Source organism: Oncorhynchus clarkii, chromosome 30, assembly GCF_045791955.1.
Source record: "Oncorhynchus clarkii lewisi isolate Uvic-CL-2024 chromosome 30, UVic_Ocla_1.0, whole genome shotgun sequence".
Taxonomy (NCBI): Eukaryota; Metazoa; Chordata; class Actinopteri; order Salmoniformes; family Salmonidae; genus Oncorhynchus; species Oncorhynchus clarkii.
Genome location: NC_092176.1, coordinates 35,849,339 through 35,864,264, shown reverse-complemented (window position 1 = coordinate 35,864,264; position 14,926 = coordinate 35,849,339). Strand labels below are relative to the sequence as shown.

The following is a 14,926-nucleotide window of genomic DNA, read 5'->3' as shown; positions in this document are numbered from 1 at the left end:
TATTAAGGGCCTCTCATACTCAGAGCGAAAGGGAGAGAAAGGCATATTTTGTCTCCCAGGTCACGTCTCAAATGGCAACCTATTCCATTTATAGTGCACTTCTTTTGATAAGGGCCCATAAGGCCCTGGACAAAAGTAGTGCCTTATATAGGGAATAGGGTGCCATTTGGTACGCAGTCTCATACCCAGACTCAGCCTCATCTTCAGGGCCCAGCCTCAGACTCATCCCCAGCCTTCAGACTCCTCCCCAGCCTCAGTCCTAGCCTCAGGCTCATCCCCATCCCCAGCCTTCATTCTCATTCCCAGCCTCCACACTCCCCCAAGTCACCAGCCTCAGCCCCAGCCTCAAGTCTCAGCCTCCAGCTTCATCCCCAACCTAATCCCCATTCTCCAGCCCCAGCCTCATCCCCAGGCTCCAGCACCTTCCTCAGCCTCCAGCTCCATCCTCAGCCTCCAGCCCCAGCCTCATTCCCATTCTCCAGCCCCATCCCCAGTCTCCAGCTTCATCCCCAACCAAATCCCCATTCTCCAGCCCCAGCCTCATCCCCAGGCTCCAGCACCTTCCTCAGCCTCCAGCCCCATCCTCATTCTCCAGCCCCAGCCTCATTCCCATTCCCCAGTCTCCAGCACCCTCCTCAGCCTCCATCCCCAGCCTCCAGCCCCAGTCTTCAGCTTTATCCCTAGCCTCCAGCTTCATCTCCAGCCTCCAGCTTCATCCCCAGCTTCCAGGCTCATCACCAGACTCAGCCTCCATCCTCATCCCCAGCCTCCAGACTCATCCCCAGGCTCATCCCCAGTCTTAGCCTCCATCCCCAGCCTCCAGTCCCAGTCCCAGACTCATGCCCAGCCTTCAGTCTCAGTCCTTTCTTTAAACCTCAAGAGAGAAAATTACCACCACTACACTCGGACGCTCAGCCCCACTTTGAAATATGACATTTGCTGTGTGTTTTTGAATTCTCTGAAAGCAATGGGTCCGTGGGGAAGATTCTTCATGGCCCTCTATGGAGGCCTGTCTTTGTAACTCCTACGCAGATCATGAATATGCAGAATATTCACATGAAAAAGTTTGAATTGTCACAGTATTTTGTAATGACTCTTGAAGCCATTGCAGACTTAGTTGCACTTCTGTTATTTGAGAAGCCAGTGACTAATATAAACTTTGTTGTGTACAGGATTTGTAACCTCACTTGGACTCTTCAGCTTGAAGTGTCTCCACCCACGCAGTAGAATTGCTAGCTTTTTGGTGGCGTAGCTGGCTAAGACATTGTGGTGTGTTTACGAGACAGAGGTCCCGAGTTCCAGTCTCTGTGTGAGCTGGTGACGGAGGAATAGATACGGTTACTCAGGTATGGCTGCATCCTTCACAGTTGCATCCATAACAACACTTTTGAGGTTCAATAGAAAAACTTAACGTGAGACATGTGATTGTATATTGAGGAGTGAGACATGTGATTGTATATTGAGGAGTGAGACATGTGATTGTATATTGAGGAGTGAGACGTGTGATTGTATATTGAGGAGTGAGACGTGTGATTGTATATTGAGGAGTGAGACATGTAATTGTATATTGAGGAGTGAGACGTGTGATTGTATATTGAGGAGTGAGACATGTGATTGTATATTGAGGAGTGAGACATGTGATTGTATATTGAGGAGTGAGACATGTGATTGTATATTGAGGAGTGAGACATGTGATTGTATATTGAGGAGTGAGACATGTGATTGTATATTGAGGAGTGAGACATGTGATTGTATATTGAGGAGTGAGACATGTGATTGTATATTGAGGAGTGAGACATGTGATTGTATATTGAGGAGTGAGACATGTAATTGTATATTGAGGAGTGAGACATGTAATTGTATATTGAGGAGTGAGACATGTGATTGTATATTGAGGAGTGAGACATGTGATTGTATATTGAGGAGTGAGACGTGTGATTGTATATTGAGGAGTGAGACGTGTGATTGTATATTGAGGAGTGAGACATGTGATTGTATATTGAGGAGTGAGACATGTGATTGTATATTGAGGAGTTGAGACATGTGATTGTATATTGAGGAGTGAGACGTGTGATTGTATATTGAGGAGTGAGACATGTGATTGTATATTGAGGAGTGAGACATGTGATTGTATATTGAGGAGTGAGACGTGTGATTGTATATTGAGGAGTGAGACATGTGATTGTATATTGAGGAGTGAGACGTGTGATTGTATATTGAGGAGTGAGACATGTGATTGTATATTGAGGAGTGAGACATGTGATTGTATATTGAGGAGTGAGACGTGTGATTGTATATTGAGGAGTGAGACATGTGATTGTATATTGAGGAGTGAGACATGTGATTGTATATTGAGGAGTGAGACATGTGATTGTATATTGAGGAGTGGAGTGAGACATGTGATTGTATATTGAGGAGTGAGACATGTGATTGTATATTGAGGAGTGAGACATGTGATTGTATATTGAGGAGTGAGACGTGTGATTGTATATTGAGGAGTGAGACATGTGATTGTATATTGAGGAGTGAGACATGTGATTGTATATTGAGGAGTGAGACATGTGATTGTATATTGAGGAGTGAGATATGTGATTGTATATTGAGGAGTGAGACGTGTGATTGTATATTGAGGAGTGAGACATGTGATTGTATATTGAGGAGTGAGACATGTGATTGTATATTGAGGAGTGAGACATGTGATTGTATATTGAGGAGTGAGACATGTGATTGTATATTGAGGAGTGAGACATGTGATTGTATATTGAGGAGTGAGACATGTGATTGTATATTGAGGAGTGAGACATGTGATTGTATATTGAGGAGTGAGACATGTGATTGTATATTGAGGAGTTAGACATGTGATTGTATATTGAGGAGTGAGACATGTGATTGTATATTGAGGAGTGAGATATGTAATTGTATATTGAGGAGTGAGACGTGTGATTGTATATTGAGGAGTGAGACATGTAATTGTATATTGAGGAGTGAGACGTGTGATTGTATATTGAGGAGTGAGACATGTGATTGTATATTGAGGAGTGAGACATGTGATTGTATATTGAGGAGTGAGACATGTGATTGTATATTGAGGAGTGAGACATGTGATTGTATATTGAGGAGTGAGACATGTGATTGTATATTGAGGAGTGAGACATGTGATTGTATATTGAGGAGTGAGACGTGTGATTGTATATTGAGGAGTGAGACATGTGATTGTATATTGAGGAGTGAGACGTGTGATTGTATATTGAGGAGTGAGACATGTAATTGTATATTGAGGAGTGAGACATGTGATTGTATATTGAGGAGTGAGACATGTGATTGTATATTGAGGAGTGAGACATGTAATTGTATATTGAGGAGTGAGACATGTGATTGTATATTGAGGAGTGAGACGTGTGATTGTATATTGAGGAGTGAGACATGTGATTGTATATTGAGGAGTGAGACATGTGATTGTATATTGAGGAGTGAGACATGTGATTGTATATTGAGGAGTGAGACATGTGATTGTATATTGAGGAGTGAGACATGTGATTGTATATTGAGGAGTGAGACATGTGATTGTATATTGAGGAGTGAGACATGTGATTGTATATTGAGGAGTGAGACATGTGATTGTATATTGAGGAGTGAGACATGTGATTGTATATTGAGGAGTGAGACATGTGATTGTATATTGAGGAGTGAGACATGTGATTGTATATTGAGGTGTGAGACATGTGATTGTATATTGAGGAGTGAGACATGTGATTGTATATTGAGGAGTGAGACATGTGATTGTATATTGAGGAGTGAGACATGTGATTGTATATTGAGGAGTGAGACATGTGATTGTATATTGAGGAGTGAGACATGTGATTGTATATTGAGGAGTGAGACATGTGATTGTATATTGAGGAGTGAGACATGTGATTGTATATTGTATTGTATATTGAGGAGTGAGACATGTAATTGTATATTGAGGAGTGAGACATGTGAGTATTGAGGAGTGAGACATGTAATTGTATATTGAGGAGTGAGACATGTAATTGTATATTGAGGAGTTAGACATGTGATTGTATATTGAGGAGTGAGACGTGTGATTGTATATTGAGGATTGAGACATGTGATTGTATATTGAGGAGTGAGACGTGTGATTGTATATTGAGGAGTGAGACATGTAATTGTATATTGAGGAGTGAGACATGTGATTGTATATTGAGGAGTGAGACATGTGATTGTATATTGAGGAGTGAGACATGTGATTGTATATTGAGGAGTGAGACGTGTGATTGTATATTGAGGAGTGAGACATGTAATTGTATATTGAGGAGTGAGACATGTGATTGTATATTGAGGAGTGAGACATGTGATTGTATATTGAGGAGTGAGACATGTGATTGTATATTGAGGAGTGAGACATGTGATTGTATATTGAGGAGTGAGACATGTGATTGTATATTGAGGAGTGAGACATGTGATTGTATATTGAGGAGTGAGACGTGATTGTATATTGAGGAGTGAGACATGTGATTGTATATTGAGGAGTGAGACGTGTGATTGTATATTGAGGAGTGAGATGTGTGATTGTATATTGAGGAGTGAGACATGTGATTGTATATTGAGGAGTGAGACGTGTGATTGTATATTGAGGAGTGAGACATGTGATTGTATATTGAGGAGTGAGACATGTAATTGTATATTGAGGAGTGAGACATGTGATTGTATATTGAGGAGTGAGACATGTGATTGTATATTGAGGAGTGAGACATGTAATTGTATATTGAGGAGTGAGACGTGATTGTATATTGAGGAGTGAGACATGTAATTGTATATTGAGGAGTGAGACATGTGATTGTATATTGAGGAGTGAGACATGTAATTGTATATTGAGGAGTGAGACATGTGATTTTATATTGAGGAGTGAGACGTGTGATTGTATATTGAGGAGTGAGACGTGTGATTGTATATTGAGGAGTGAGACGTGTGATTGTATATTGAGGAGTGAGACATGTAATTGTATATTGAGGAGTGAGACGTGTGATTGTATATTGAGGAGTGAGACATGTAATTGTATATTGAGGAGTGAGACGTGTGATTGTATATTGAGGAGTGAGACATGTAATTGTATATTGAGGAGTGAGACGTGATTGTATATTGAGGAGTGAGACATGTTATTGTATATTGAGGAGTGAGACATGTTATTGTATATTGAGGAGTGAGACATGTGATTGTATATTGAGGAGTGAGACATGTAATTGTATATTGAGGAGTGAGATATGTAATTGTATAATGAGGAGTGAGACATGTGATTGTATATTGAGGAGTGAGATATGTAATTCACTTGCTGTAAATGAGAATTTCAGCTATTATAAACACTTTCATTTAAAGTGTATTTTAGAATAGTTTATTGCGTTAATAACAAATACAAGGTGATTGTGGCTTTCACACAGGTCTTGGTTCGTATTTCAACTCACAAGTTGCTTCAGCGTTGAGTCATATTGTTTAAGCTAGGATCTTGTCAGTTAGTCCCTCTGTGTTGCTCCAATGTACACACATTATATACCCAGCATGCCCCTCTTCAGCAGCCCACACACACTCAACACATGCATGCATACAAGCGTGCATGCACACTCACTGTAAACCAAACATCCTGCCTTGTCCTTACTAATAGTGTTGATCTAGCCTTAACGCTGAGAGCTAAGTGTTCATGAGAGAGACAAGCCTTGCCCGGAATTCTCAGACTCAGTATACATCCTCACTCATCTTTTCATCATTAAAAAGACTGGCCCAGCGCCTGCCCTGCCTTAAGACTGCAGTGCTTACACTCACAACTAATTGGCTTCAAATGCCATCTGTGAGTATAGAAAGAAGAGGAGAGGAGGAGAGGACAAGAGAGGAGGACAAGAGAGGAGAGGACAAGAGAGGAGGAGAAGAGAGGAGAGGAGAGGAGGAGAGGACAAGAGAGGAGAGGACAAGAGAGGAGAGGACAGGAGAGAAGAGGAGGAGAGGACAAGAGAGGAGAGGACAAGAGAGGAGAGGACAAGAGAGGAGAGGAGAAGAGAGGAGAGGACAAGAGAGGAGGAGAAGAGAGGAGAGGACAAGAGAGGAGCATAATAGAGGAGAGGACAAGAGAGGAGGAGAAGAGAGGAGAGGACAAGAGAGGAGGATAATAGAGGAGAGGAGAAGAGAGGAATGGACAAGAGAGGAGAGGAGAGGAGAGGACAGGAGAGAAGAGGAGGAGAGGACAAGAGAGGAGAGGACAAGAGAGGAGGAGATGAGAGGAGAGGACAAGAGAGGAGGATAATAGAGGAGAGGACAAGAGAGGAGGAGAAGAGAGGAATGGACAAGAGAGGAGAGGACAAGAGAGGAGAGGACAGGAGAGAAGAGGAGGAGAGGACAAGAGAGGAGAGGACAAGAGAGGAGGAAAAGAGAGGAGAGGACAATAGAGAAGGAGAAGAGAGGAGGAGAAGAGAGGAATGGACAAGAGAAAAGAGGAGGAGAGGACAAGAGAGGACGAGAATAGAGGAATGGACAAGAGAGGACGAGAAGAGAGGAATGGACAAGAGAGAAGGGAAGGAGAGGACAGGAGAGCAGAGGAGAGGACAGGAGAGCAGAGGAGAGGACAGGGAGAGCAGAAGAGAGGAATGGACAAGAGAGGAGGAGAAGAGAGGAATGGACAATAGAGAAGAGGAGGAGAGGACAAGAGAGGAGAGGACAAGAGAGCAGAGGACAAGAGAGGAGAGGACAAGAGAGGAGAGGACAATAGAGGAGAGGACAAGAGAGGAGAGGACAATAGAGGAGAGGACAATAGAGAAGAGGAGGAGAGGACAAGAGAGGAGAGGACAGGAGAGCAGAGGACAAGAGAGGAGAGGAGGGGACAAGAGAGGAGAGGAGGAGAGGAGAGGACAGGAGAGCAGAGGACAAGAGAGGAGAGGAGGAGAGGACAAGAGAGGAGGAGAAGAGAGGATAGGACAAGAGAGGGGGATAATAGAGGAGAGGACAAGAGAGGAGGAGAAGAGAGGAATGGACAAGAGAGGAGAGGACAAGAGAGGAGAGGACAGGAGAGAAGAGGAGGAGAGGACAAGAGAGGAGGAGAAGAGAGGAGAGGACAAGAGAGGAGGATAATAGAGGAGAGGACAAGAGAGGAAGAGAAGAGAGGAATGGACAAGAGAGGAGAGGACAAGAGAGGAGAGGACAAGAGAGGAGGAGAAGAGAGGAGGAGAAGAGAGGAGAGGACAAGAGAGGAGGAGAAGAGAGGAGAGGACAAGAGAGGAGGAGAAGAGAGCAGAGGACAAGAGAGGAGAGGAGGAGAGGACAAGAGAGGTCAAGAGAGGCGAGGAGGGGACAAGAGAGGAGAGGAGAGGAGGACAAGAGGAGGAGAGGAAAAGAGGAGAGGCGAGGACATGAAAAGAGAGGAGGAGAGGACAAGAGAGGAGAGGAGGAGAGGACAAGAGAAGAGAAGGAAAAGAGGAGAGGACAAGAGAGGAGGAGAGGACAAGAGAGGAGAGGAAAAGAGGAGAGGACAAGAAGAGGGGAGAGGCAAGGACATGAAAGGAGAGGAGGAGAGGATAAGATGAGAGGAGGAGAGAGGATAGGCAGAGATGATGAGAGAGGAGAAGAGGACAAGAGAGGAGAGGAGGAGAGGGCAAAAGAGGAGAGGACGAGAGGCGTATGGGAGAGGAGAGGGCAAAAGAGGAGATGAGTATGGGAGAGAAGAGGAGAAGAGAAAGGGAGGACAGGCCATGAGAGGAAGAGAGAGGAGAGGAGATAAGAGGAAAGGAGGGGAGAGAACAGGAGATGATAGAAGAGAGGAAGCTTTTCTAGCTACTACTGATTCTATAAGAACCACCATCGTCCACCTTCATCCCATTCAAAGGATTAAATAAAACATGAATCCTTCTGGAGCAGCATATGGCATCCTTTCACAAAGGGTGTTTTGCAAATTGTATCCTATTCACTATTTAGTGCACTACTTTTGACCAGAGCCCCTATGAGGATAGAATCCCAGTGACCTTTCTCTGCCATTTACCACACAACAGCACTAGTCTGGTCTTAACTAGTCGAATTAGTATGATGTTAACCGCCTATTCTCACAGAACTCTACCTATATGTAAATATCTCCTATTAACAATGACTATGTGTAATGTGTTGGCCATATTACCATAAATCATCATTTTGAATAATCACTCCTCCGTGTCCTCTGACTGGTGTGGTGTATTGTGAATCACTGTGGAGATACTGTAGGATACTGTACTGTATAGGACCTCTGCTGCTGTTGCACAAGTGACAGCACAGAGAACAATGCAAAGAGATTCTATTAAATTACTATCCCTGACCAAAATGGCTGAGCTTTCATATCATCATCAGAACAATCGTGTCCATTATACTATTATAATTCCTAATTCTATGGAACAATGGCTGTACATAATTGATTGATTTGATTGATCTGTACATAATTAATTGATTATATAGCACTTTTCTAGACACCCAAATCCATTTACATGGTAAGGGGGAAGCTCACCTCATCCATCACCAAGTCACTCTACAGACAGTCACTCTACAGACAGTCACCCTACAGACAGTCACCCTACAGACAGTCACTCTACAGACAGTCACTCTACAGACAGTCACTCTACAGACAGTCACTCTACAGACAGTCACCCTACAGACAGTCACTCTACAGACAGTCACTCTACAGACAGTCACTCTACAGACAGTCACCCTACAGACAGTCACTCTACAGACAGTCACCCTACAGACAGTCACCCTACAGACAGTCACTCTACAGACAGTCACTCTACAGACAGTCACCCTACAGACAGTCACTCTACAGACAATCACTCTACAGACAGTCACTCTACAGACAGTCACCCTACAGACAGTCACCCTACAGACAGTCACTCTACAGACAGTCACTCTACAGACAGTCACCCTACAGACAGTCACTCTACAGACAGTCACTCTACAGACAGTCACCCTACAGACAGTCACTCTACAGACAGTCACTCTACAGACAGTCACTCTACAGACAGTCACCCTACAGACGGTCACTCTACAGACAGTCACTCTACAGAGAGGTGGAACCAAATAACTAATGAATAGGCTTTGGAACGCTCCATAGAATAAGAGTTACACTCCATAGAATAAGAATGACACTCCATAGAATAAGAATGACACTCCATAGAATAAGAATGACACTCCATAGAATAAGAATGACACTCCATAGAATGAGAATGACACTCCATAGAATGAGAGTTACACTCCATAGAATGAGAGTTATACTCCATAGAATTAGAATGACACTCCATAGAATGAGAATGACACTCCATAGAAGGAGAGTTACACTCCATAGAATGAGAGTTATACTCCATAGAATTAGAATGACACTCCATAGAATGAGAATGACACTCCATAGAATAAGAATGACACTCCATAGAAGGAGAGTTACACTCCATAGAATTAGAATGACACTCCATAGAATGAGAATGACACTCCATAGAAGGAGAGTTACACTCCATAGAATTAGAATGACACTCCATAGAATGAGAATGACACTCCATAGAATAAGAATGACACTCCATAGAAGGAGAGTTACACTCCATAGAATTAGAATCACACTCCATAGAAGGAGAGTTACACTCCATAGAATGAGAGTTATACTCCATAGAATTAGAATGACACTCCATAGAATGAGAATGACACTCCATAGAATAAGAATGACACTTCATAGAAGGAGAGTTACACTCCATAGAATTAGAATGACACTCCATAGAATGAGAATGACACTCCATAGAATAAGAATGACACTCCATAGAAGGAGAGTTACACTCCATAGAATGAGAGTTATACTCCATAGAATGAGAGTTACACTCCATAGAATGAGAGTTACACTCCATAGAATGAGAGTTACACTCCATAGAATGAGAATTACACTCCATAGAATGAGAATTACACTCCATAGAATGAGAAGAAAAGGGTTTTGTATTTTTGTTGTTAGGTCACATGAAGTAACTGCAGTTAATTTATTTATGTTTTGTTTTAACCAGGCGATTCATTTAAGAACAAATTATTATTTACAATGACAGCCTACAGAACTGCCTTGTTCTGGGGCAGAACAGATTATTATTTACAATGACAGCCTACAGAACTGCCTTGTTCTGGGGCAGAACAGATTATTATTTACAATGACAGCCTACAGAACTGCCTTGTTCTGGGGCAGAACAGATTATTATTTACAATGACAGCCTACAGAACTGCCTTGTTCTGGGGAAGAACAGATTATTATTTACATTGACAGCCTACAGAACTGCCTTGTTCTGGGGCAGAACAGATTATTATTTACAATGACAGACTGCCTTGTTCTGGGGCAGAACAACAGATTTTTTACCTTGTCAGTTCTGGGATTTGATCCAGCATCCTTTCAGTTACTGGCCCAACACTCAGCCACCTGCCGCCCCTAGGAAGCTCTGTTAATATTTTAATAAAGCAGTTGCTAAGAAACTAGTATGGTTGGTAAATTGAGCCGTTACAGAGCCAAACATTTTTATGTATCTGGTTAGACTTCATTCTTTCTCTATGTCCCTTCCCTTCTCTAGCCTTGACAACAGTATTACAGAAACCATTTCAAATGAGCTTTTACTAAAAGACTCCAAGGAAATGGATACTCTAATATACTCTAGAGAGGGATTATTCCCACTGTTCATTAGTTACATGGATGTTTGCAGACAATATTGGATTATTCAGGTCCTGTGTGTAATTTATGCCTGGGCTGTAATTTGATCAGTATCACATGCTTTGTGTGTGTGTGTGTGTCTCTCTCGTCATCATCTATATTAACAGAGCTAATGCCAGTTTATTGGTATTCACGGGTGAAGAAGGCTCTTTGATGATTTCGAAACATTTCAAGTGAGGAGATGCCAAACGTTTTAATATCCAGTGTCTTGTTTGCCATACGTTTTTTCTGATGAAGGATGCTTGAGGGTGGGTCATCCTCCCCTTCTATTCCTTTCTGAGCAGTTAAGGAGCGCTTCGTTGGTCTCTTTTCCTGTTGCTTCCTGGTCCTCTCTGAGGAGTTTGGTGCACTGTGCAGCACACTTCAAGTCTGTTTCAGAGACCCATCAGTGTGTGTGTGTGTGTGTGTGTGTGTGTGTGTGTGTGTGTGTGTGTGTGTGTGTGTGTGTGTGTGTGTGTGTGTGTGTGTGTGTGTGTGTGTGTGTGTGTGTGTGTGTGTGCGTGCGTGCGTGCGTGCGTGCGTGCGTGTGTGGCCTTGTGTAAGTGTGTGTGTTTGAAGTACGGGAAGGAGGCTGGTCCGCCTCCAGGAGAAAGGAGAGCAGTGAGGTCTGTCTCCACCCCAGGACCCTTGTACTATAAAACCCCGTATACAGATCTCCTCCATCATCACAAGTCTCTCTCATCTCAGTGGTTAACTCATTTGGCCTTGCTTATGCATTAAGTTGATTAATATGCAACACCATGAGTACCTCATGTATGTTGAGACACCACTGATAGTGGTTGCGTGTAGGAGATCCATGCAAGCAGATAGGAAGCTTTCCATTGTTGTTATATGTTGTTTATCTGAAGAACAGAGCATGACGTATACCATGAAACTAGAATGACTAACTCTTTGACGTCACCCGCAGTTATTGAGGGATGTAATTTGACAACCAACCCATCTCCCATTGGACACATCCCCGAGGACTCCTTTAGTGTACATAAACTGTACTCTCATGTCCCCAGGACATTGTCTGTCACTCGCTGTGTATGTGTGTGTGTGTGTGTACTGTCCCGGGGAGTGTCTCAGTCAGACACAGAGGGAACATGTATGTGATGTCGTCCTGAAGAGATACTTTGACCCCTGACCTCATACGAGAGGCCTTAAGACACTCAGTCGCTCACTCGTGTTAATGCAGGCCTCTCCCTTTCCTTCTACTCCTCTCCTCTCCTCTCCTCTCCTCTCCTCTCCTCACTACCTCTCCCCTCTATATCATTCTCCTTCTCCCTCCAGAAGTCTCTGGTGGCCTTGTCTCAAAACATCCCAGATAAGAAAAAGTCCTAAGGAGTTCATAACCATTAGTGTTATTGAACTGGATCAGATAATGTAGCCAGAGTGTTGATGCTGAGAGCTCTTTAGAGTATGTGATTACTACAATAGCTGGGTCTCTAAAGGGCAGTGTGAGAGAGGGAAACAACAAATTATTAGGGTACTGCAGAATATTTTATCGATATTTTTATAAAATCTATAAACTTTTGTTTCCTTTTCTTTTCTTTCCAGAACAACTTGAGGATGAGACATTGCCCAATAACGGAGGTGATTATTTCCATTTAAGCTGAAAATCTCATTTCTCTCTTCACTGCTTTCCCAAACCAAACTATTCTGTCTCATTTACTCAGCATGAACCCCCATCTCCAGCTTCTCATCTAATGTTTAGTGATCAAGGTGGCTGTGGTTCGTCAAGCATCACTGCCCTCTACTCTCTATCTGAACCCCATGCTACATTGCATCTGCTCTTGATGTCAGATGCATGCTCTCTCTCTTCTTTGCTCTATCATCAGGCCATTGTTTTTTATAATCAAATATTTGTTTTATTATTATCGTATTACTAATTATTAATTAGTATAAATGTAAATGACCAGGTGGTTGTTTATGTTGTTTGTAACATGTTCCTCCTCCTCCCTCCTCTAGCAGGCAGCCATGCCAAACAGGACTGGTCCATCCAGTGGCCCACCTCCGAGTCCGGCAAGGAGAACACTCCCTTCCCCTCTCCCGAACCCAGCCAGTGGGTCCGCTTCCAGCTCTCCCAAAGCCCGAAGGTCCAGGCCAAGTACAAGCAGCAGCACCACAGCCAATATCACAGCCCCCAGGCCTTGCTACCCTATCCGTACGGCCCCTATGTCCAGCCAGACCGCCTCACCGTGGACAGCCACCTGGGACTGGGGGCCTTCCCCCCCATGGACACGGGCCACCGCTCCCTGCCCCCCTCGCCCCGCCAGAGGCACTTTGCCCACACCCCTCCCCGGACTCCTCTGGTGGTCAACAGCATGACCCCCCCGGGCACGCCCCCCATGAGGCGCAGGAACAAGGTGAAGGCTCCCGGGACGCCCCCACCCCCCAGCCGAAAGCTCATCCACCTGCTGCCAGGCTTCACCGCGCTGCACCGATCTAAGTCACACGAGTTCCAGCTGGGAAATCGCATAGGTCTGGAAGCGGCTGACATTCAGACACCCAAGTGAGTCATTTGACCTTTGTTTTATCTGAACCCTTAATACTGCTTTCACATAGAATTGACGATATTTTGCTGTAAAAACCATGTTTTTATAACCCGCTTACAAACAAGCCCAAGTTCTTGCCTGTGTGTTGTTTTATACCTCTAGTGGGGAATGAGTGGTAGTAGTGGAGAGGGGTTTATTTTAATAAATCTATTGAGAATATACACCATCAAAAATAAATCCATGATTCATTCCTTTAGGCAGGTCCTAAGAAACATAAGACTAATACAATGTATTTTCGAAAGAATAGAATTACATATTTTGAGATAATCAGGCCTATGTTATGAGTCCGTGCAGCCATTGCTGCGCCATCCAATTGAAATCTTTCGGTCGTTATCTTGTAAATTAAACAGACAAGACACACCTACCTATTCACAGTCAACACACATATGTACAGTATCAGTCAAAAGTTTGGACACACCTACTCATTCAAGGTTTTTTTTTAATTTTTACTATTTTCTACATTGTTGAATAATAGTGAAGACATCAAAACTATGACATAACACATATGGAATCGTGTAGTAAACAAACAAGTGTTCAACAAATCTAAATATAAGTAGCCTCCCTTTGCCTTGATGACAGCACACTCTTGGCGGAGTGATATTTTGAAACAGAGCCCAATCTCATGCTTTTTTTTATCCACGTTTCATCTCTTTCCTACCCTCCCTCCGCTTTGTTAGGAAGCAGGCGTAGGGTCTCACCTTCATCATGATACCCATAGAAAATAATAACAATCCTATTTTCAAAAGCATGTGAGTCTCATTCTTATTTCACAACCTCTGCAGGCTTTTGGAGTTGCCTACAGTATATGCGATTGAGCAAAACAAATAGGCCTACACTTGATTTAGGCTACATTATAGCGCGCTAAATCTTTCTAATCAGAGGTAGATGAGCAAGCGAGCTACCACCTCCACTTATTTGCCCAGCCAGAAAACAATTCAGTGAATCAGTGAAACAAAATCACATTGATAGATTATCAGATGAGTCAGTGAAACAAAATCACATTGATAGATTATCAGATGAGTCAGTGAAGTCACAGGCTTTTGGTAGGTAGTAGGCCTGTGCTAATAAACGCCTGTGAGTGAAGAGCAAAGCAATCCACCTGTTAAAGTCCAAAATGTTGAAGTGAATGATTCAACTTGACAAGATGATCATGAGCCTCAACTTTTTCAAATCCTAATTGTAGCCTTACCAATATCCAAACATAGATTTAGTTAAGACGAGTTCCCACACTGTCCCAATCAAAACGGTGCTGAAATGAGCATCTAGATGACCACACGTGGCTAGGCTATTGCTTCAAATGTATTACAAAGAGGATTGGAGGACTTTGGTAGCTTCAGTCAGCAACAATTTGATGCCTTCAATTGCATTAGCCTACTTTATTCCAATATTTTCATCATTCAGTGATATTTATTCCCTCAGCGATTCTTTATGGATCAACGTGGGTAATAAAGCAGTGCATGTGGTGGGTTATGTGAACAGATGGGTGAAGTGACTTCCCTCGCAAAGTTTTACAACTGGCAGGAGGATGGTAAGCCGGCGTTGCCTTAGCAACCGTCAAGACTTTAGAAGCGTAGTGCGTGCCAATGCCGCCTCAGCATTGCGGCTACGTTTCATACAAAGCCGCAGGCAGAACTTTACAGAAATGATTACTAGGTCGTTGGGCGGAAATGAA

The 14,926-nt window shown here is 43.3% G+C and overlaps 1 protein-coding gene across 1 annotated transcript in view; it reads left to right on the top strand.

Annotated features, from left to right (window-relative positions):
* The window catches only part of LOC139390058 (kinase suppressor of Ras 2-like), a 113,561-nt gene that overhangs the window by 20,538 nt on the left and 78,097 nt on the right, over positions 1-14,926 (top strand). The window contains exons 4-5 of the mRNA XM_071137172.1: positions 12,257-12,292; positions 12,668-13,211. Coding sequence (XP_070993273.1) covers positions 12,257-12,292; positions 12,668-13,211 — 580 coding nt within the window. The remainder of the gene's footprint in view (positions 1-12,256; positions 12,293-12,667; positions 13,212-14,926) is intronic.